This window comes from Achroia grisella, unplaced genomic scaffold (assembly GCF_030625045.1).
Source record: "Achroia grisella isolate CSIRO2021 unplaced genomic scaffold, CSIRO_AGI_Agris_v1 utg971, whole genome shotgun sequence".
Classification (NCBI taxonomy): domain Eukaryota; kingdom Metazoa; phylum Arthropoda; class Insecta; order Lepidoptera; family Pyralidae; genus Achroia; species Achroia grisella.
The window spans coordinates 119765-141903 of record NW_026713077.1 but is presented as its reverse complement, the minus strand read 5'-3'; the positions used below and the strand labels follow the sequence as shown (position 1 = coordinate 141903).

General features: G+C 31.5%; 1 protein-coding gene across 1 annotated transcript; it reads left to right on the top strand.

Moving 5' to 3' along the window:
• Positions 1-20299: 20299 nt before the first annotated feature.
• Positions 20300-20761, top strand: LOC131854191 (uncharacterized; the record flags this gene model as incomplete). The annotated part of the gene is made up of 1 exon (XM_059205319.1): positions 20300-20761. A coding segment is annotated over exon 1 (462 nt), but the record flags the coding sequence as incomplete, so codon positions are not given.
• Positions 20762-22139: the final 1378 nt, after the last annotated feature.

Sequence of the window (22139 nt, the reverse complement as noted above, 5' to 3'; positions counted from 1 at the left end):
AATTGGATAAGAGCACACAATCAATGCTTCTACCTATGGATTTACTACATAATATGTTTCTCTTCCCAAAATATTACATGAAAGATAATTATATAAACCCTAAAGGTATAATTTCAAATATTATATCAATATGTAGTACAATTGTAATTGTGCAAGTACTGGCTTTTAATATTACATTTAAAGCTGACGTTTATGAAGTATCAAATGTGTTTGATATGGGATCAAGTATTATTGGTTACATTATAAATTTAGCTGTAAACGTAAGCCGAACGGGAGACATTGTAGATCTGATTTTAATGATACAAAACGTATTGAAAACTCTTGATAGTGGCAATAAAGTAATTAGTACGACTACTGTACACAATTGGTTTAATACAATAAGTTTGATATTATCTTACGTTGGTAACGTATTTACTATTTATTTTTATTTCTATGAAACTTCTGATATTTATTGGTTATTGACGTTAATTGCGCTTATTGTTTTCGATTCAAATAATATATGTGCAAGTCGATATATGAATATGATAAGACAGGCGCTACATTTATGGGTATTGGAAATACGATCCAAAGATGTTATCCCGAGTGATGATGGTAGACATTACTGGAAAAACATGTTAACAATATATCAGGATATACTAGAAATGTATTGGACACATAGTAAAATATTTGGACCACTAGTAAGTTTATTTTGTCACTTTTTATTAACATAAATTGAAATCTAAATATATATAACTCAAAAGTGATATCGTCAGTGATCTATCAATGCACAACTCAAACCACTGGACGTTACGGGTACTGAAACTGTTAGAAGGTAGATGTTATACATCCGCTTTTTTTAAATACTACTTACATAAAATAGGGGATGAAAGTCTGTAAAACTTTGTCAATTTAAAACCGATCGGAATGAGACTTTGCATGCATAAAGTACTATGAAAAAAACATCTGCACTTGCCCCATATCATTCAGTGAAGCTGTAAACAGCTGGCTGCGGCCATTACAATAATTTAAAAAAAATAAGGCGTATTTTTCACGTAATTCCCAAAAAAGCCTCTCTACATTGTAATTTTATATCACGCGCTAAAATAGCTTATAAAGCAACAACTTGGCGGAAGAAATAAATAAAACGATGTCCCAGAGTATGTTTTTATTCGATTTAAAAAATACCTTAATAAGCTTTAGTAAATGAGTGTGAATTTAATAATTTCAGGTTCTGTTTAATGTTGCCGTTTTTTTAATTCACGCAATTATATACATAGAAGATATAATTGAGACATTGCAGGGCAATACAAAAGGGAATAAATCAGTAAGTGATTTAGACAGATAAATTAAATTAAATTGTCTGTTTGTGATTTCTACACACACACGCTATTGCAAAAAAAATATGTAATATTATTTTATTAGATAAATTTAAAAAAGACATTAGGATCTATTTCCCATTCGCCTACGGCTCGGCTGCTGAAATTCCGCTTCATTACATGTAATTGCCATAACGTACTTATATCGTAATTTACAATTAAATGGTCTGGATTATAAAAATTAAAAAAGTATTTTTTTTTATTATTCCATTTATTTCGGATATTGATCCGTCCATATTATGTTAGTAAACAAGTTATAAACTATGTTAGTAAATTACAATTTTATACCTTTAATTCATATATTTATATTTATGTCTTTGTCCATTCCAAATGGTCTGGATATAAAAATGCAGCAATTTGAGACCCTAGCCTTCGTAAAACCTTTTTTTAGTATTACTAGCTCACCTTGCAAATGTTGATTGTCCACATAATTTAAAATCGCTATTAAAAAATAAGGATTGATGGTGGAAGGGTTAATTATAAAAATATAAAAAAATGTCCAAAAAATAAAAAAAAATGTTAGGGGTGGACAAATTTTATTACTTGGAAGTATGAAAAATACATAGTAGCCGATTCTCAGACCTACTGAATATGCATATAAAATTTCATAAAAATCGATCAAGCCGTTTCGGAGGAGTATGGTATGAGAATTTTTATATATAATATTATTATATATTTTTCAGTACATGTCATTAATGCTGCTACTTACCTGCGCTTTTATATTGAAGGATCTCTTGCTTATTGTTATTTTTAGTGCTGAGTGCGAAATGTTTTATTCAAAAATTAACGATGTTCAGTGCACATGCGTTGAACTTTTGGAAGCAAATGAATATTCAGGTATGTAAGAAAACACTTATTACTATTTTTCAATGTAATATAAACATTGTATGGGCTATGTTATATAAAGTGATTGAGTCTATTATAGACTCTTATATGTCAAATCTACCGTCTACTATGCTTTCGAGCTAAGAAGAACGGACAAGAAACTCAACTCTTATTCATTTAAAATGATATTGTACATGATTACAGAAATATATTTTTATATTCAATTAGGAAGGATATAGGGACCACCATCATATGCTATTGCGTTTTTGTCGAAATGAAATAATCTAATCAGTAGCCGTAACCCGAACAGGCCAGTCCCACAAGCAGCATCCGTTCACGAGTATGTCGTAGAAATATATTCTTCAATTTCGTGTACAGAAATCTTACTGCATAATCTAAACGAACTTGCTCTTTCATTTGTGATACGGAAGATGTTTGACTAGAATATAAGATGTTTAACAGAAGAATAAAATATATTTATTTTATTACACGCAACAAAAAAAAAGTTATCAGATAATTTGGAGAACTAATGTTATGTATCAAATAGGTCTATCTAATAATAATAATCCAGAAGAATTCACACAGCTTCTTCCAACAATCTAGTCCCAAGCTAAGTGTAGCTTGTGTTATGGTATTAGACAACTGATATAAATAATTAAATATTTTTTTATAAATACATACATAATATACACAGGAAAAACCCGGACCCACATGAGCAATCATACTAATGTATACAAATTTGTGCCATGCGAGGATTCGAAACCACGACAATCGGAAGTAAGTCGGTGTGCTAAACCGCTACACCAACGTGACCGTCAAAATGCCTCTGATTACTTCTAGTGTAACACTCGTAGAAGAATAATTGAAGATTGTTATTTATTTATTTACAGAAGAAGAAAAAAGAACACTGAAAAACGTGCAACGAATCAATAAGTCAGTTTTTCAAAAGACTAGACATTGCTGTATTTTCATTGTGGACGTGAAATCTACATTAGGAGTTTTAAGTTTATTTGCGACGTACATTATAATATTATTACAATTCGCAATTATGTATAATGTAATTAAAAAATGAATAAAACAATTTGTAAATAAATTTGTTTGTCTTTGGAACATAGTTGAGCATTATAGTTATGGGTAGAAGCGACTCACACATTTCAACTTAAAAATGTAAAGTTTATCTTATTGTTTATTGTCGGCGCAGTATGTCATCTACTTCCACTGATCCCTATCAGCCGTCACACCTGAGCTTACTCTCCTTTTGTACATATCATCTTTCACACAATCCATCTTATTTTTTCTGTCACCCTCTCCCTTTCCATCCTGGGTGGATAGAAAGAAAGATACATGTTAAATACTTTCTTTATGACATGGTCATCGATCCTCCGCATAATGCCTTCTGTAACTTATATTATATATTGGTTTAAGTACCTAATTATTTTTCCTGTGAGAGGAATACTGAAGAGTCTTTCGTTTACTCATTTTTGTTTTTTGTGTTACACATCTAGATGCACTCAATCTACGTCGAACGAACGAATTAATCACAATTTATAAATGAGCATGGTTCTCAAAAAAACTCTGGTCACCCATCCAATAGATAAGCGCACTTAACATCGTTTAACCTCATTAATTGATAGCAATCAACAAGCACAAATGTTGTCACCGCTTCTTTCAAAACTATTAATGAAAACAAATCTTTTCGGAATTGTTTGAAGATCAAATATAGTTATTAAATACTTCGCTAAAGCATTCGAAGGCCTCGAGGGTTTGCTTCTCACACGGTACAAACATTTGAATTCATGAGTATGATTATTTGTATTGGTCTAGGTGCTTTTATATACATATATAAAGCGACCACCTTGGTATAACACACTGCTTTACGTCTGATGGTTCGATTCCTCGCACGGCACAAACATTTGTATTCACAATTTGTATGATTGTTTGTATCGGTCTGGGTATTTTCTATGTATTTGTACCAGTTATCTAGTGCCCATAACACAAGCTTTAGCTAGCTTAACTTGGGTCTAGATGGCGCTGTGTGAATTGTCCTGACATTATTCTTTTTTTTATTATATATATTATAAAAAAAATGTTTCCATAGTACAAGTTTTGTGTAGTTTGGGGCTAGGTAGCGCTGTGTGAGTAATCCTGGCTTATTATTTATTGATTTACTAGACGTTACGAAATTTTTCTTCCGTGTGGAATGAAAGTTCTAAAATAAATGTAGCTTTAGTTACTCCTTATAAAATTAGTTAAGTACGAGTAAAAGTCCCGTCAAAATTGATTCAGAGATTAGTAAGAACAAACACATAGATAGACTTCAAAGTTCTATTATTTTTTTGATATATGTAAATACCGAATAGCTTTTCAGTACTACACCCTATAGAAAAAGTGTTAGTTTTTTATTTATTTGTATAATACACAAATTATTTAAAAATAGGTACTCTTATAAAGTTTCAATGTATAAATACTATCAGTAACTACATATTATAATATTAGTATAGGTACTTATTTTTAAATTGTCACCGTTGTTTGTTCACAAAGTAATTCAATGTCGTTACGATTAATCAACTGATTGTCTAAAAAGCTTTCAATATTTTCAATATCTAATTCAATGATATTGTGTCATAACAAACGATACTGTAGTATTTATTTATTTATTCATTTAATTCAGGTTACATGGACCATATCTACACAAAATGGCGGCAAAGTATTCACAATCGCGTAGTGAAGTGTTGATACACAATGTGCTAGATAAAGATTTCCAAAAGATGTTGTTACCATTAGATCTTGTACAAAACATATTTTTTCTACCGAAATATTATATACGTGATAATTTTATTACGCCCAAAGGAGTTGTTTCAAATTTGATTTCCGTCTGCAGCACTGTTGTGTTGCTACAAATTTTTATTATAAATTTCTTGTACGAAATCGATTTTGGATCTAAATTTATTATGCCATATGCAATCGATTTTTTCTCTCGTCTCTTTCGTTTTATATTGAATTTAATAATTAACATAATCCAAGCTTCGAATATGGCGAATTTAATTATAATATTACAAAACACTATCAGAGCTCTTGATCATAAAAATGAGTTGATAAAAAAAGCTATATTTTGGAACTGGGTTTCAGTCATTGGAATATTATTTTTTTATATGATACCTATAATTTTTTTATACAGTTTTAACTTTCTGAATGCACTGGAGGCGATGACTTTCTTAGCTTTAATAATTTTTGATATGAACACCATTTGTGCAAGTCGGTATATGACCATGATTACTCATGTGATAACTCTGTGGGTCTCCGAAATAGGATATAATAATAAATTGAACTTAAACAAACCTAATTATTGGAGGAATATGCTATCAATTTACGAAGATATATTGGAAATGTATAATATACACGGCAAAGTATTTGGGATTATGGTATGTACCTACTTATATTTTTACAAATAGTATAATCTTGACTGATTTGTAAACACAAAATTACATCAAATATCAACACCATCTGTACAATTAAATGAGAGAGAACTACTAGTTTATTTTTATTCGTATTTCAGATTGAGTGAGAATTGATATAAACAAATGTTTTTTTATATATATATTATTGTGTATAAAACAACAATTGTGGAAATATTTCTGTACTTTTATTTATTACATCCATCGTAGTACACCCATAGGAATCCGTAGATAAGCTTATTCATCCATTATAAATATTAACATTACCATCTACAATCTCTATAAATATAATAATGTAAATGATCGCTGCCTATTCTATTTTTCCTCTCAGTTCTAGACCAAACTTAATTCTTCCCTATTCCCACAGATAACATAGTATTACACTATTACTATTAGATTTGTGTTTGATCTATTTATATTCTAATACTTCTATAAGAGATAAGATAAATAAAAATCGTGTTTATTATTTTCAGATATTGTTTAATATTGTCGTATTTTTATTTCACGAACTTGTGTACGTTCAAAATCTTATATCAATACTCAAAAGTATCATGAAGGATAAAGAATATGTAAGTTAATTATGGGTTCAGATATCATTATGGCTAATATATTCATAAGGAAGTAGTTCTTTTCCATGATTTCGTCTGCATAATAATAGTCGTAAAACGTCTGCCTAGAAATTTTACCTTTTAATAAAAATAGTAGTTGATAGCTTGTAAGGAAATTCGTCATTTTTCATAAAAAAAATCTTGTCCTTTTTGGGATACATTATTAAATATTTCTAAAAATTATTTATGTGGTGAAAGTCACTAACTAGTTCACAATATTTAAATCTTAAACAAATTTAATTCTTTCCAGGCTTTGGAGCTATCCTTATCGATTTTAATTTGTATTTGGATACTAAAAGATTATTCACTCATAGTTGCATTTTGCATCGCATGTGAAAACTTTTACTCAAAAATTAATGAAGCTGATCGTATTAATTACCTTTTAATAACCAATACACAAACAGGTAAACAAAAATCTCATTATACTATACAATAGAATTAATAATTATTTATTAAACAAGCACCGTAACACATGCATTATACATACATATATATGTATACATATATTCAAGGAATATGATTGTATCGGTCTGTTTTTTATATTGTGAGTCGAGTATTTATAACACAAGCTCAGCTTAGCATGGACTAGATGACGTTATCTGAATTGTCCAGGGTTATTATTATTAATTCAAATATTTTTTTTATATTTTACAGACGAAAAAAGAAGAATGTTCAAAAATGTAAAACGAATTAACAGCACAGTTTTTCAGAAACAGAATATCTTGTGTATGTTCGTTATGGATGCTAATTCGACATTGGAGTTACTAAGTCTGTTTAGTACATACGCCATTGTATTGTTACAATTTTCATTATCATGAGTTATTGTGTACATTTTCAATAAGACATTTGTAAATAAATATATACGAGTATACTTTATCGAATTAGGTGTTATTTTGTATGTTTGCGAAAGACCATTTCTAGCAAAGTCTTATATTTTGCCACAAATATTCAGTGCAGAAACCTGACCACTGAAGCATTGGAATATGTAGTGCAAAGTAAGTTAAAATTAATAAACTTACTTCGCAATAAAAGTAGGACAAAGTTCTTCATACTTACTACACATCAGAAGATTACTTTTGTAATAAAATTTTATTAAATAATATTTTGGATAAGGAATTCGTGAGATTAGATATAAGATCAATTTGAAACAATATAACTGTGTTGTTTCCACTTGATCTTATATATATCGGCGCTGGCATGATTCGGGAATTGTACTGTCGCAAGATCTTTGAAAATGAGTTTTAATTATAATGGTTGCTATTGCTGTGAAATGTAATTGTAGAATTAATATTTATAGAAGCTATTATGATTAATTTGAATTAATAATTTTAGATCGAATAATAACTAATTAATTATTATTCGATCAAGTTATCAATTAACTAGGCACTTAATTGATAACTTGATAACACGATGTAATATTTACCATTGCTAGGATTATTTTAAAGCTATTTTGTTAAATCGTAGTTACTTTCAAATGTTGAGTAAGAGTGAATCAAAGCCGCAAAATTAACACTGTATAGTTTCTATTACTCGAATAATTTACTGAATTTATAAACAGAAATTAAGGCACTCAATTGTCTGCCATAATTTATTACAGAAATACAGTAAATAATTTATTACAGAGGTTTATAGAAAATTGGATTAAAAATTTTTTTTTTGTATATTTTGGTAAAATGGCCAGCCAAATACCAAAAGAGGTACACATCCGCCGTTGCATGCGTTTTGAGTTTCGCAAAGGAAGTAACGCAACAGATGCTACCAAAAACATTTGTGATGTTTATCCGAATGCATTGGACATAATGCCAAAGGTAGTTTTCCAAGTTCTAAACGGATAATTTTAATCTTCAGGAAGACCATCAACGTTTGACAACGACGTGTTAAGGGCGGAAGTGGAAGCAAATCTGTGTTAGTCGATCGAGAAATTTTCAATAAGCCTAAACCAACCTTGGTCGACCATCCAGGAACATTTTAAGCAGATTAGGAAAGTGAGGAGAAGAGGTTTTTGGGTCCCGCATAATCTGTCCGAACAGAACGAGGCCAACCGATTAATCACATGCAACTTTCTGCTCCAAACACAGAACCGTTTCTTGATCGCATGATCACAGAAGATGAGAAATGGGTCCTGTATGATAATCCGAAACGCAAAAGGCTCTATTCAAAGTCTGAAACTGATGTTTTAGGCTGTTGATTAAATATAAATAAAGAAAAACGGGTTGTAAGGAATTTAAAGGAGAGTTAAATATTTATATGGAAATATTGTCATTTATAAAGCTAGAAGCTTGAGGTTTAATTAGTAGCCTATTTATTAAATATATATTAAGAAAAAGAGTTATAAGGGGTTGAAAGAGTTATGTAAGATTGTATGGAAGTTGTGAGTGAAGTTAAAACCATGAAACTTTCTCATTTGGCTTTCTATTGGGTTAGGTCATAACATTTTTTTTCGTTATTTGGTTAAGGTCACTATTTTACGCGGACGAAGTCGCGGGTACAGCTAGTTACTTACATATATGCTTCATTTATCGCAAGTATCTTATATATAAAATTCTCGTGTCACAATGTTAGCTTCATATTCAGTAGGTCTGAGAATCTGCTACTATCTATTTTTCATACCCCTAATAATAAGGATTGTCCACGCCTAATATCTTTTTTTCATATTTTTTATAAAATGATGAATATGAAATTAATAAATACATACTACCCTAAATTTTCACCCTTCTCTTAGTATACCTTTTTTTTAATTATGACATCTATTTGTACACAAAGTAATTAAATTACGATTAATCAACTAAATACCAACTGCTGTCAACATTTTCAATACCTAATTGGATTACAAAATAACGAATGATATTGTGGTCTTTACACAAAATGGCGGCAAAGTATTCACAATCGCGTAGTGAAGTGTTGATACACAATGTGCTAGATAAAGATTTCCAAAAGATGTTGTTACCATTAGATCTTGTACAAAACATATTTTTTCTACCGAAATATTATATACGTGATAATTTTATTACGCCCAAAGGAGTTGTTTCAAATTTGATTTCCGTCTGCAGCACTGTTGTGTTGCTACAAATTTTTATTATAAATTTCTTGTTCGAAATCTCTCCAAATTTAATATGTCTCTTTTTTTCTCTCGGGTTTGTATTGAATTTAATAATTAACTTAATCCAAGCTTCGAATATGGCGAATTTAATTATAATATTACAAAGCACTATAAGAACTCTTGATCATAAAAAAGAGTTGATAAAAACAGCTACATTCTGGAATTGGGTTTCAGTTATAGGAATATTCATTTTTTATATTATACCTATAATATTTTTATATAATTTTAACTTTCTGACTGCACTGGAGACGATGACTTTTTTAGCTTTAATAATTTTTGATATGAACACCATTTGTGCAAGTCGGTACATGAGAATGATTACGCAAGTGATAACTCTATGGGTAGCAGAAATAGGATATAATAATAAATTGTACATAGATAAACCCAACTATTGGTGGAATATGCAATCAATTTACGAAGATATAATAAAAATGTATAATATACACGGCAAAGTATTTGGAATATTGGTAAGTACGTTGTAAAAATTTAACAAATATATAATAGTATAATTTTGACTGATTTATAAACTCAAAATTACATTAAATTTCATCACCATACAATCATATGAGAGAGAACAATTAGTGTATTTTATTTTACTTTTCGTGTTCTAGGATGTCTGCGAAAATCGAATTAAACATTTTTTTTTATACAATGCATATTGCGGAAATATTTCTGTAGTTTAATTTGCTACCCTAATTGTAGTGCAGCCTTGCACATCCGCGAATAAGCTTAATCACCATCTATCTACATATGTCTATATAACTCTAATAAAATTATAACTGATCGCCTATTCTAATATTCCTCTCAGTTCTTGGCTCAAACTTAATTCTTCCCTATTAATATTAGATATGTCTTTGATCAATTCTAAATCTATAAGACATAAAAGAAATAAAAATCTTGTTCATTCATTTCAGGTATTGTTTAATATTCTCGAATTTTTATTTCACGAACTTGTGTACATTAAAACTCTTGTATCAATATTCAAAAGTATTATGAAGGATAACGAATATGTAAGTATAATTGTTGCTTATACATTATGGCTAATATATTCGTAAGAAACTAGTTCTTTTCCACGACTTCGTCTGCTTTTTATTCATAATAGATACCTTATGTCCGGTCAATAAGATTCGTTTTGTCATGAATAGGACGCATATTAAAGAATTTTAATATGAATTCAGGATGAACATTAATTTATCTTGTAATTATTTATAATATATATTTATCCTTACGAATATCACAGATAAGATATTATTATAAATACAAAAACAACTCTGTCTGTCTGTCGCGCTTTCACGGTAAAACTACTGAACTGATTTGAATTAATTTGGTATTTAAAGGAATTGGTACACACATAGTCTAAACCCTGAAAAAGGCTTTTTAATGCCAAAAAGGGTTTTAAGGGGTTGAAACACGAACGATTGTACGGAAATTCGTCGTCAATTTTGATAATTTCTACGAGATTAATAAAACGATGAAACTTATAACTTTGCTATTTTAGGTTAGATTATAGATTAAATATTTTTGTTTATTTCCTCAAGGTTCACAATATTTAAAACTTAAACCAAGTTAATATTTTCCAGGCTTTGGATCTATCCTTATCGATTCTAATTTGCATTTGGATTATAAAGGACTATTTACTCATAGTTGCATTTTGTATCGCATGTGAAAACTTCTATTCAAAAATTAATGAAACTCAACTTATTAATATAAGTCTTTTGGTAACCAATACACACATAGGTAAACAAAAATTTCATTATATTATAGAATAGAATAGATATTTACATAAACTTAAAGCACTTTTGATATTTTTAACAGCCTCGGTGGCCTAACGATTTGGAACACTGCTTTACTTCCGATAGTCGCGGGTTCGAAACCTCGCACGCAATATTTGTTTTCATAAGTATGATTATCCGTCTGGGTGTTTTCTATGTATAATATACATAGAACACACATTTATTTACAAAAAAATATATATCAGTAGTCTAGTACCTCTAACACAAGCTCTGCTTACCGTGAGACTAGATAGGTACGCTCATTCGGAAAGCTGTCTCATCACAAGAAGAAATCAGTTACTGCAAGAAGAAATAAAAATACATACTGTAGCGGTGATAAATATTTCAACTCAACATTTCGACTTTAACTATGAAAAATATATTCCAAAATCCAATTCTCAGAATGGCAGAAATATGTAAATGTAGGGTTGAATGTATTTTGAATGGAAAATAACAAAAATTTGAAATATTTATTTTTTAATAAAATTTGGAGTGAGCTCCCTTATCACTTGAGGGTATAAAAAATAGATAACAAACTATTCCGAGATTTGCCGAGTTACATAAAATTTCATGGATTTTCCAAGAAAATTATTATTATTATTACACTTTCATTATTAATTAAAATAAACTCTTTATATTTTGCAGAACAAAAAAGAAGAATGTTCAAAAATGTAAAACGAATTAACGGCATAGTTTTTCAGAAACAGAATATCTTGTGCATGTTCGTTATGGATGCTAATTCAACATTGGAGTTACTAAGTCTGTTTAGTACATACGCCATTGTATTGTTACAATTTTCATTATCATGAGTTATTGTGTACATTTTCAATAAGACATTTGTAAATAAATATATACAAGTATACTTTATCGAATTAGGTGTTCTTTTGTATCTTTGCGAAAGACCATTTCATTATAGTAACGAAGTGGTCTTATGTATATTGTAGCACAAATATTCAGTGCAGATACCTGACCACTGCTACTGGATGCGCTGGAGTATGTGATGCAAAGTAAGTTAAAAGTAATAAACTTACTTCGCAATAAAAGTAGAACAAAGTTCTTTATACTTACTACACATTAAAAGATTACATTGAAAGGTTCAAATTCATTAACTCCATGTGGGACCCTGTCATTATACGAAAAGGTTGTTAAGTATTCTAACTTTTGTAATGAAATTTCATTAAATAATATGTTGGATATGGAATTCGTGAGATTGTTACACGTTGACATATAAGATCAATTTGAAACAATATAACTGCGTTGTTACCACTTGATCTTATATATATATAACATTATTCTCCTCCCTAAATATTATTGGCTATAATCACAGAGAACATAATACTATAATTATATAACACCCAAAGGACTTAGGTATTTCCAATTCCATTTCATTTTGCTTCTCTATTTTCAATACAAATATACATATATTGTGATTTACATATACGATATTGATTTTTGGAAATCATTTTAAAATCCAATACGCCTTTTATTCATATCTAGATTTATTATCAACTAGCTGTAACCGCGACTTCGTCCGCGTAAAATAGTGACCTTGACAAAATAATGAAAAAAATATTTAATGACCTTACCCAATAAAAGCCAAATGGACACGTCAATCGCTACCTATATACAACACGTTAAAAGTCGTCTTTATACGACACGTCAATAGCTACCTGTAAATGACATGTCAATGGCTATCTATATCTGGCACGTCAATGGCTACCTTTATCTGACACGTCAATAGCTGTCTTTATACGACACGTCAATAGCTGTATTTATCGACACATCGGCAGCTACCTTTATAAGACACGTCACTAGCTACCTATATACACATCAATAGCTACCTTTAAATGATATGTCAATGGCTACCTTATCTGACACGGCGATAGCAATAGAATGTCATCTACCATTTCAACGCCCTTAAAACCTCTCTCTAAAAGCTTTCTCAGGATCTAGACTAATTGTGTACGAAATGTCACTTAAATCTGTTCAGTAGTGTAGTGTATGTGGAAACACTAGCAGTTTATTATCTATCGTCTCGAGCCGAGCGTACACGGACCGCCGTGCGCAAGAGGGAAGGGATTCCCTGCGCAAGCGCCGCGGAGTAAAGACGTGGAGCTATGGCTAACGAGCCGATATTACGTCGATAACAACTTACATACAAGAAGACATAAATAACAAATAAGTGAACACTATATGTGGCGACGAGGCAAAATGGATATAAATAAAGATAAGTACAAAATCATTTAATAAGATATACATATACCTACGGGTACGGAGTAATTACAAATTTAGAAGGATTATGGTGGGGCCGCACGGGGAGCGAATTATATAGACCTATACAGAAAAAACAATAGCTGGGTAACATCGGTTTACGATCGATTTGCGCCAAGTAAGTAGGTACCTAATTATAAATTGTACTTGCTATACCTATAGTGTCTCTAGCTGGTAGGAATAGTCGTATTAATAATCATTATAGTAATATGTTTACGTATATCCGTGATTTATTATTTTTAATGTATGATAATGGTGTACTGCCTGCGCTGGCGTGGCACTGATGGAGTATGGTAGAATGAGCGGGGGGATAGGATCGGTTGGCCCGTCGTGGTGGGTTCGTGTTAATTTGTCGCGATGGTTTCTGGTGGGAGCCGCGTGGAGGTCCCTCTGGCGTCATATATTGTTAGCAGTGGGATTATTTTAACAATCCCATTCCCCCTTCCGTATTTCCGTGTTGAAATAAAAAAATCGGTAATGATTGTTGTTGCCGCTGCATGTTCGTTTCATAAGGGGACGGTGACGGTGAGATGTTTAGTGGGACATCATATTACGTGATGCAATAGACCTGTGGGTATGAAGTATAATAGAGCACTGTGCGGGCGACACGTTTGTTTTGCTTTATCTTTTCTAGGTGTCGATGCACTTTAATTACTTTTGGCAATAGGGCCGCCTTATTGTATTTATACAGAGGTGGTGACTAGTGTTCAAATGTCACTATTTTCTTTTAGAGTATTGCTGCAAATGGAAGTGGTCTAAAGTTCCTCTTTCTAACTGTAATGATCACATGATAACCTAATATTACATTTTGTACAATATATTATATTACGATGTAAATAAAAAAAAAAAAAAAAATATTACGATGTTGTCGGGTGATACGATATTATTACAAATGATGGTGAGCTGACAATTGTACCTGCATTATAGTACTGATGTTGGGTATTATATACAAAACAACAATAGTAAAATCTAAGGTGGGGTGACACACACGGTTTGAGCAGTACTTGGTGAACAATATTTATATTTGCCTTAATTGATTGCAAGTGTTGAAGTATCTGGGTAACAGTGTCCCATACATTTCGATGCGGATGAGTTGTTCGGAATACCTGCAGACTATTTTATTCTGGTATTCGAGCAGAGCCGCGAAGTAGTGTGGTTAAAATGTTTTTATTTGGATTGGATTTGGCTTTTGGATTATATAATTTATAAATAATAATTATTAGTGAGCATTCCAATGGATGCCGGTGGGAATTGCAATTGTTTTGCATAGGAAGGTTTTAAATGTAGATTAATTATTAGTTTGATATATTATGTTGGGGTCTACTATACATGTCGTATAGTGCAAGGTGCCTATCTACTTGTCTGGCATATTTTTACCAATTTGTGCTTTGTGTTAAAATGAAGCGCGCATCTACACTTGCGACCTAGAAGGCAATCTTTTGGTTTGGTGAATTTAGTGTCTAATGAATTTGTTGAAGAAAAACAAAAAACAACGTAGTCAAGAGGTTGAGATGCCGACTATTATATTGCGAGGAAGTGTGTCGCTAGTTATGGTCGGATGTAAGGTACAGGAGTGCTGTTTCTGTATGCGGTGTGTGGTTTCTATAGTCAGTAACACTGGAACGAGAAAAATGATACCTAATTATGTATATAGAATTATTCTATTATTTTTACAGCAATGACAGTGATTAACTTTTAATAATAAGCTATAGTATAGTACAGTGGTGGTGAGTATGTCTTTATGGAATCATATTTAAGATTCTCTCTAATTTAAAAATACCAGTAAATTAGAAATTGCACAATAATGGTTACATGAAATAGAACTACTATTAAGTTCTGAATTATTGTACCTACTCGCCTAATGCATTATGCGGATGAGTGAAGGGGTTATTAGAGTGGAAAAAAAAAATGTTTTTTACATTCTTTGAAGTTTCGGGAACATGGAATAGAATATGAATATTCTTTATTTAAAGAAGCTTGAATAAATAATAGGAATAATAGCCATAATTGCATTAATGTACCGCATTTAGTAGCTGTGGAATGGAGTTAGAATTTGTTTTGTGATCACATGCAGACAGCGCTGACAGCTGTTTTATATGAATGTGACGGGGATGTTGGAGCGATGGGGAGTCATTTTTAATTGACAGTTAATCCAGTTGCGGCTGGAGTTGTGTAGTGTCGCGATACGCGAAATAAGTGTATTAATGTGGTTTTGAGTTTTGAGATAGCTAATAGGAAATGATACCTGCTTCCTCCCGCGTACACTTAAATCGTGGAATGAACTTCCTGCCGAGGTTTTCTCACGAGACTACAGCATGGGGTTTTTCAAAAAGGGTATATTAAGGTTTCTTAAGTGTCGGCAACGCGCACGTGACACCCCTGATGCTTCAGGCGTCCATAGGCTACGGTAACCATTTACCATCAAATGGGCCGTAGGCTTGTTTGCCACCATAGTAGTATAAAAAAAAAAAAGTAGTTGTAAAATATATACATGTATTTGTTTATCGTCATAGTACTGGTGTTGGTCGCTCTCTAAATACTTTGGCCGCATTGCAGGGTAGCTTAGACAAATTAGCGTGTTTTAACTTTTACATACGTACTACAGTGCAACCTCGATAAAACAAATCGAAAAAAATATATATATATATATATAGTATATCAAGTAATTCGTTGAACTGAGATTTATTATGTTGAAGGTACGTTGGTCTAAACTTCGTTATAAAAAGGTAAAAAAAACTGTCGTAAGCTATTTCAACTTGAATCTTTAATAATAGTGACGAGCAGCAGTGTTTACAAAACTTTACATTACTTTCCATCGAACAACAATTATTGTTCTACGAACATAAGTACGTCGAAACATGTCCTGACATGAATCACATTTTATGAGATAAGAGATAAGTAGAGTTAGAGTCATACCATTGGTGGGAACATTATATAAAGGTTTTGGGTTAAGAAAATTCCTTAGAAAGAGGTGTTTTTCCAAATTAAAAAAAAATAATAATAATAATGTCGCAATGTAAAGGTATATTTTACATCGATTCTTATGGAAAATCCAAGGGATTACAAAGAATTAGTTAAATCAAGGAAGTCGTTATATACGAGGTATATTATTGTGAATGAGGTGCGTTATATTATGGCTGCACAATTATTATTATTATTATTACTAGATAATAATGTAAACCATGATGCATGACAGTAACAATTACTAACGATACATTATTGGAAAAAAGTGGTTCTGAGGATACTATTAGTATTCCTATACTTTAGATTAGAATTATTTACTGGACATTCTTGTGGAGTAAATAAATCTGAAATATGTTTAATATTAGTAGTCATAAATGTATATATTGTGAAAATTAAATGGATAAGAGTGGCGTTTAATTGTCTTATAATTATAAAATTTGGTGTTTTGCAGGAGTCCATGATTTGCTTATAAATTGACTATTGGCTCGGATGACCTTAAAGAAATTAGCAAAGGAAGAAAAACAATGAGCATAATACTAATAACCAATACTTAAAGAGGATGAATTAAGAAGTTCAATGGAGTTATAATGACGGTGACAATGGCATTGATATTCTAAAAAGGAGCTACAGAGGTAAGGTAGACTGGGCCGTCAAGCATTAAATTGCGTATTGACGGACAGGTTGCATTAAATTGCGTTGGCTGGGCCATCAGGCATTAAATTGCGAACTGATGGACAGATTGCATTAAATTGCGTTGGCTGGGCCATCAGGCATTAAATTGCGAACTGATGGACAGATTGCATTAAATTGCGTTGGCTGGGCCATCAGGCATTAAATTGCGAACTGATGGACAGATTGCATTAAATTGCGTTGGACTGGGCCGTCAAGCATTAAATTGCGTATTGGCGGACAGGTTGCATTAAATTGCGTTGGCTGGGTCGTTAAGCATTCAATTGCGTATTAACGTCCAGTTTGTGTTAAATTGTCTTTGGCGGGGTCATCAAGCATTGTATTGTGTATTGATGAATGGTGTCCTATTCATTAAAGGTAAATTGATAGAATGTTGCATTAAATTGCGGTTGAATATAAGTAATAAAAAATTGCCAGTTTTAATGCATATTAATTATCGGAGTGAAATGGAGCGGATTCAGTAAAATATAATAAGTCAAAAGTCATAGGACACACATTAATTTTGGTCGAAAATATAATTTCTATAACTAATATAATTGACGATTGCTGGAGTACGTAGAGTCGCTGTGGTGATATATGTGGTATATGTGGTATATGTCGATCGCTCAAAGACTGGTCTGACAACCTTTCCTAATATTTTAGCACTGAATTAATGCAGGTGATAAGAGAGATAATTTTGGTACGATGAAGAATGGTTATAGTTATACCCAATTAATACTATATGGACTGATATCAGATGTGTAGACAGAATATAGTGGAAAGTCGTTTGCAATTGTTGATGCAACTCTTGATATAATAATAATATTCTGATATACCACCACAGGACCCATCAATATTTTATGGAATGATAATAATAAATAGTGGGGAGTTTTGAAGAAATTCCAGATTGTGTTTTAGATAATCAGTTTTCAAATGTACATGATAAAGAAAAATACTACATGTAAATAACACATTGCATGAGACAGATAGAATGAAAAAAATATAAGTATTTACCTTAAACCTACAAAATATAAAGTAGTGACTACTATGATAGAGATATTCTGGTCATAAACATACAACATTTTTTCAGAAGTGCTTTATACTAATCTTACATAATATTACACAATAACAAAGTGGAATAACGATTATATGAAAACAAATATAAAAGAAGAAAGGTGAAGTATGTGAAACACAGAGTAAATTGGAGTTAATATATAAATGTAATTTATATTCGAAAGAGGAGGAAAAATCACGGTGCTGGTTACGCTGGAAAGGCCAATCGCACTAGAGGCATTCGGCTTATGTGTGGCAGTATAGTGTCAAAATGAGTCCACCATCGGTGTAACGTAGCACACATGCCTCCAAGGAACAAATACCTAATAGAGTGGATTGATTCATGCTTGAAAAGAAAATAAACTTAAAAAGGAGAGAGATGTAGTGTATGTGGAAACACTAGCAGTTTATTATCTATCGTCTCGAGCCGAGCGTACACGGACCGCCGTGCGCAAGAGGGAAGGGATTCCCTGCGCAAGCGCCGCGGAGTAAAGACGTGGAGCTATGGCTAACGAGCCGATATTACGTCGATAACAACTTACATACAAGAAGACATAAATAACAAATAAGTGAACACTATAAGTAGTTTTGGCTTGTAAGTGAGACAGATAGATAGACAGAGTTACTTTCACAGTTATAATATTAGTAAGGTATTTAATAAACTAACTCAAAAAGCCAATGAAAAAATGTTCATGCTTTTAGCTTCAAAAATAACGAACTTATATAAAAACTTTTATCCCCTATTCTATTGTACCCCCTTAAGTATAACATTTTTACAAACTTTAATGACCTATTTATTTATATTTAATCAACAGCCTCAAAAATAAGTTTCAAACTTCTAGCTTCTAAAATTACGAATGTACATAAAAACTTTTATCCCCTATTTTATTTTACCCCCTTAAGGATAACAATTTTACAAACTTTGGTGGCCTATTTATTTATATTTAATCAACAGTCTCAAAAATCAGTTTCTAGCTTCAAAAATGACGAATTTACATAAAAACTTTCATCCCCTAATTTATTTGACCCCCCAAGGGTAAAAATCATTTCTTCTTATAACATAACTTCTTCTTATAAAAAATATAATTTCTTCTTATAACTTAGGATAATGTACCGTAGCCTAAGGTCTAACTTGGCTAGTTTTCATATACGAAATATACTGTAGCCTTCGCAAGTTCTAAACATGTTACTTGTCGGTTCCTTTTTTATTAGTAGTAACTAACAATCGAAAGTAATAATTGATATATGAGAACTGGCCAAGTCAGACCTTACACTACAGTATATTATCCTAAGTTATAAGAAGAAATGATATTTTATATTGTTATAAATACATTTCAGGACAGACCATTGAACTTGGCACCCATTTAGATCTCCTCTCTTTTGTCGTAGAAGTCAACAATCAAGGCATATATCATAATATTAAACTCGGCTATCATTTCACATTTATGTTTTTGATGGGATATATTTTAGCGGCTAGATTGTTACCGCTATTATTTATGTTTGTGTTCGTCTGGTATGGGCAGCGACAGGTGGAGGAAAATGAAATAACGGGTCCAGTAGTGGCTAATGTACAAATGTAAAAAATGTTCTTGCGTTATTTACAATAGTTGCATGGTTTAATTATCTAAATATATGTATATAATTCAAACGTGACTGACGTAGTGATCTATCAACGCACAGCCCAAACCACTGGACGGATCGCGCTGAAATTTGGCATGCAGGTAGATGTTATGACGTAGACATCCGCTAAGAAATGATTTTGATTAATTCTTCCCCCAAAGGGATAAAATAGGGGATGACAGTTAGTATGAAACTTTGTCAATTTTTATCCGACCAGTTTGAGACTTTGTATGCATAAAGCTACTATGACGTAGGCATCCCCTAAGAAAAGATTTTGATAAATTCCACCCCTAAGGACGGCAAGCGAGCGAAGCCGCGGGCAAAAGCTAGTAATATATAAAACGTATGTGAACAGAGGCGATTAGGTCCCAATCTGACAGGCCGCCGCTAGGTTGCCGCGCGCTATCCGTAGAATCGTCACAATATAATGTATAATTCACAATTTCAGTGAATAAATAATAAGTAGCACTTTGTATAATTAGTATTTATTTATACCATTTTCTACATCAAATAACAAAAACGGTACATAATGTATCAGCTTATTATATTAAAAGCTACCCTAGTTTTTACTACGACTCACACCAAATTTGTTTGCTCTCTGTACAAAATGGTTTTAAGCCAACATAAACATGTTACTGAAGTATTATTGAGTAACAAATTAGATAAAGACTTTCAGTCAATGCTATTACCACTGGAACTCGCGAATAACTTTATTCTATTACCAAAATATTACATCCGTGATGATTTCATAACGCCCAAAGGAACTATTTCGAATTTCATCTCATTTTTCAGTACTTTCATAATAGTGATTGTGTATATTATTAATTATTTATACGGTATAGAATTTGGTTATGATTTTAATATATATTTCACGTTCGATTTTATCGCGTGCGTGTCTGGTTTTATTATTAATTTAATAATTAACATATATCAAACTTCAAACTCAGTACATTTGAATGTAAAATTACAAAATATTTTTAATATTCTCGACACTAATAAGACGGTATTAAAAAAGATTACACTCCTGAATTGGGTATACATGTTGAGTCTTTCTATTTTTTATTTGATTTATCTTAATATTTTGTATTTTTATGATATTGTCGATCGACTGGAGGTTATGACTTATTTAATATTAATAATTTTCGATTTGAATAATATATGTGCGAATCAGTACATGAATATGATTACCCAAGTACTGAATTTATGGCTGTCCGAAATACGGTGCAGTACATCCCACCATTTGAAGGATGTATTGAGAAACTACGAAGATATGATTGCAATGTATGAAATGCATTATAAAATATTTGGAGTACTGGTAAGTAAAACTGTTGTATTACAGTTAGTAATTTATATAATATCATATTAATACGTGAAACAATTCTTAAACCCTTTTTTTTTATGCGGATATCGTATTATGAATTTTCGCACACTTACAGTGAAACCTTCCTTTTGAATCACTCTACCTATTCCTAAAAACTACATTAAAATCCGTTGCGTAGTTTAAAAGATCGAATCGAAGAACAGCGAAAACTGTTCTTTAGACTGTGTAAAGATATAGAGAAGAAGTGCAGAATGCTAATATTATTTTTATTATACATAGAAAAACAATATTTTTCTTTTCTATTTTCAGGCGCTATATAATATTTTGACATTTCTACTTCATGAACTTTTATACGTGGACGATGTGATTTCAATATTCAAATATCTAATGGAAAATAAAAACTACGTAAGTTTTTTTTCTATTTCTACTTATTGCTGTTAATACATCATAACATACTGTTACTAAATAATAAAAAAAATAAATGGGTCCACCAGCACCTCAGTGGTCCAGCGGTTTAGCACACTGCCTTACTTCCGCTGGTCGCGGGTTCGATTCCTCGCACGGCACAAATATTTGTATTCATGAGTATGATGAAAAAAGAAAAATCAGAGGATATTTTTGAGTTTTGGTTATAAATTAAATTAATTCAATAATTCTCAGGTAGCGGACTGGGTCTTTGCCATTTCTATCTGCGTGTGGATTTTGAAGAACTATATCTTAATTGTTGCTCTTTGCATACAGTGCGAGAACTTTTATTCAACAATTATTGATGTTCAACTCTTCTGTGTCAGTCTTTTGAGGGAACATAATGGACAAACAGGTAAGAAAAAATGTACTATGATTATATATAAATGCGAGTGTCTCTATGTGCGTGTTAGTTATCTTTATAGTGATCATCATCATCATCATCATCATCATCTTATATATAAAATTCACATGTCATAATGTTAGGTGTCATACTCCTCCGAAACGGCTTAATTGATTTTATGAAATTTATATGAATTTCAGTAAGTCTAAGAATCGGCTACTATCCATTTTTCATACCCTTATCTCTTAAGGGTTCAGCCCTAAAATTTATTTTTATTTTTCAAACAATTTTTTTTATTATGTGATATTAAAGAATAAA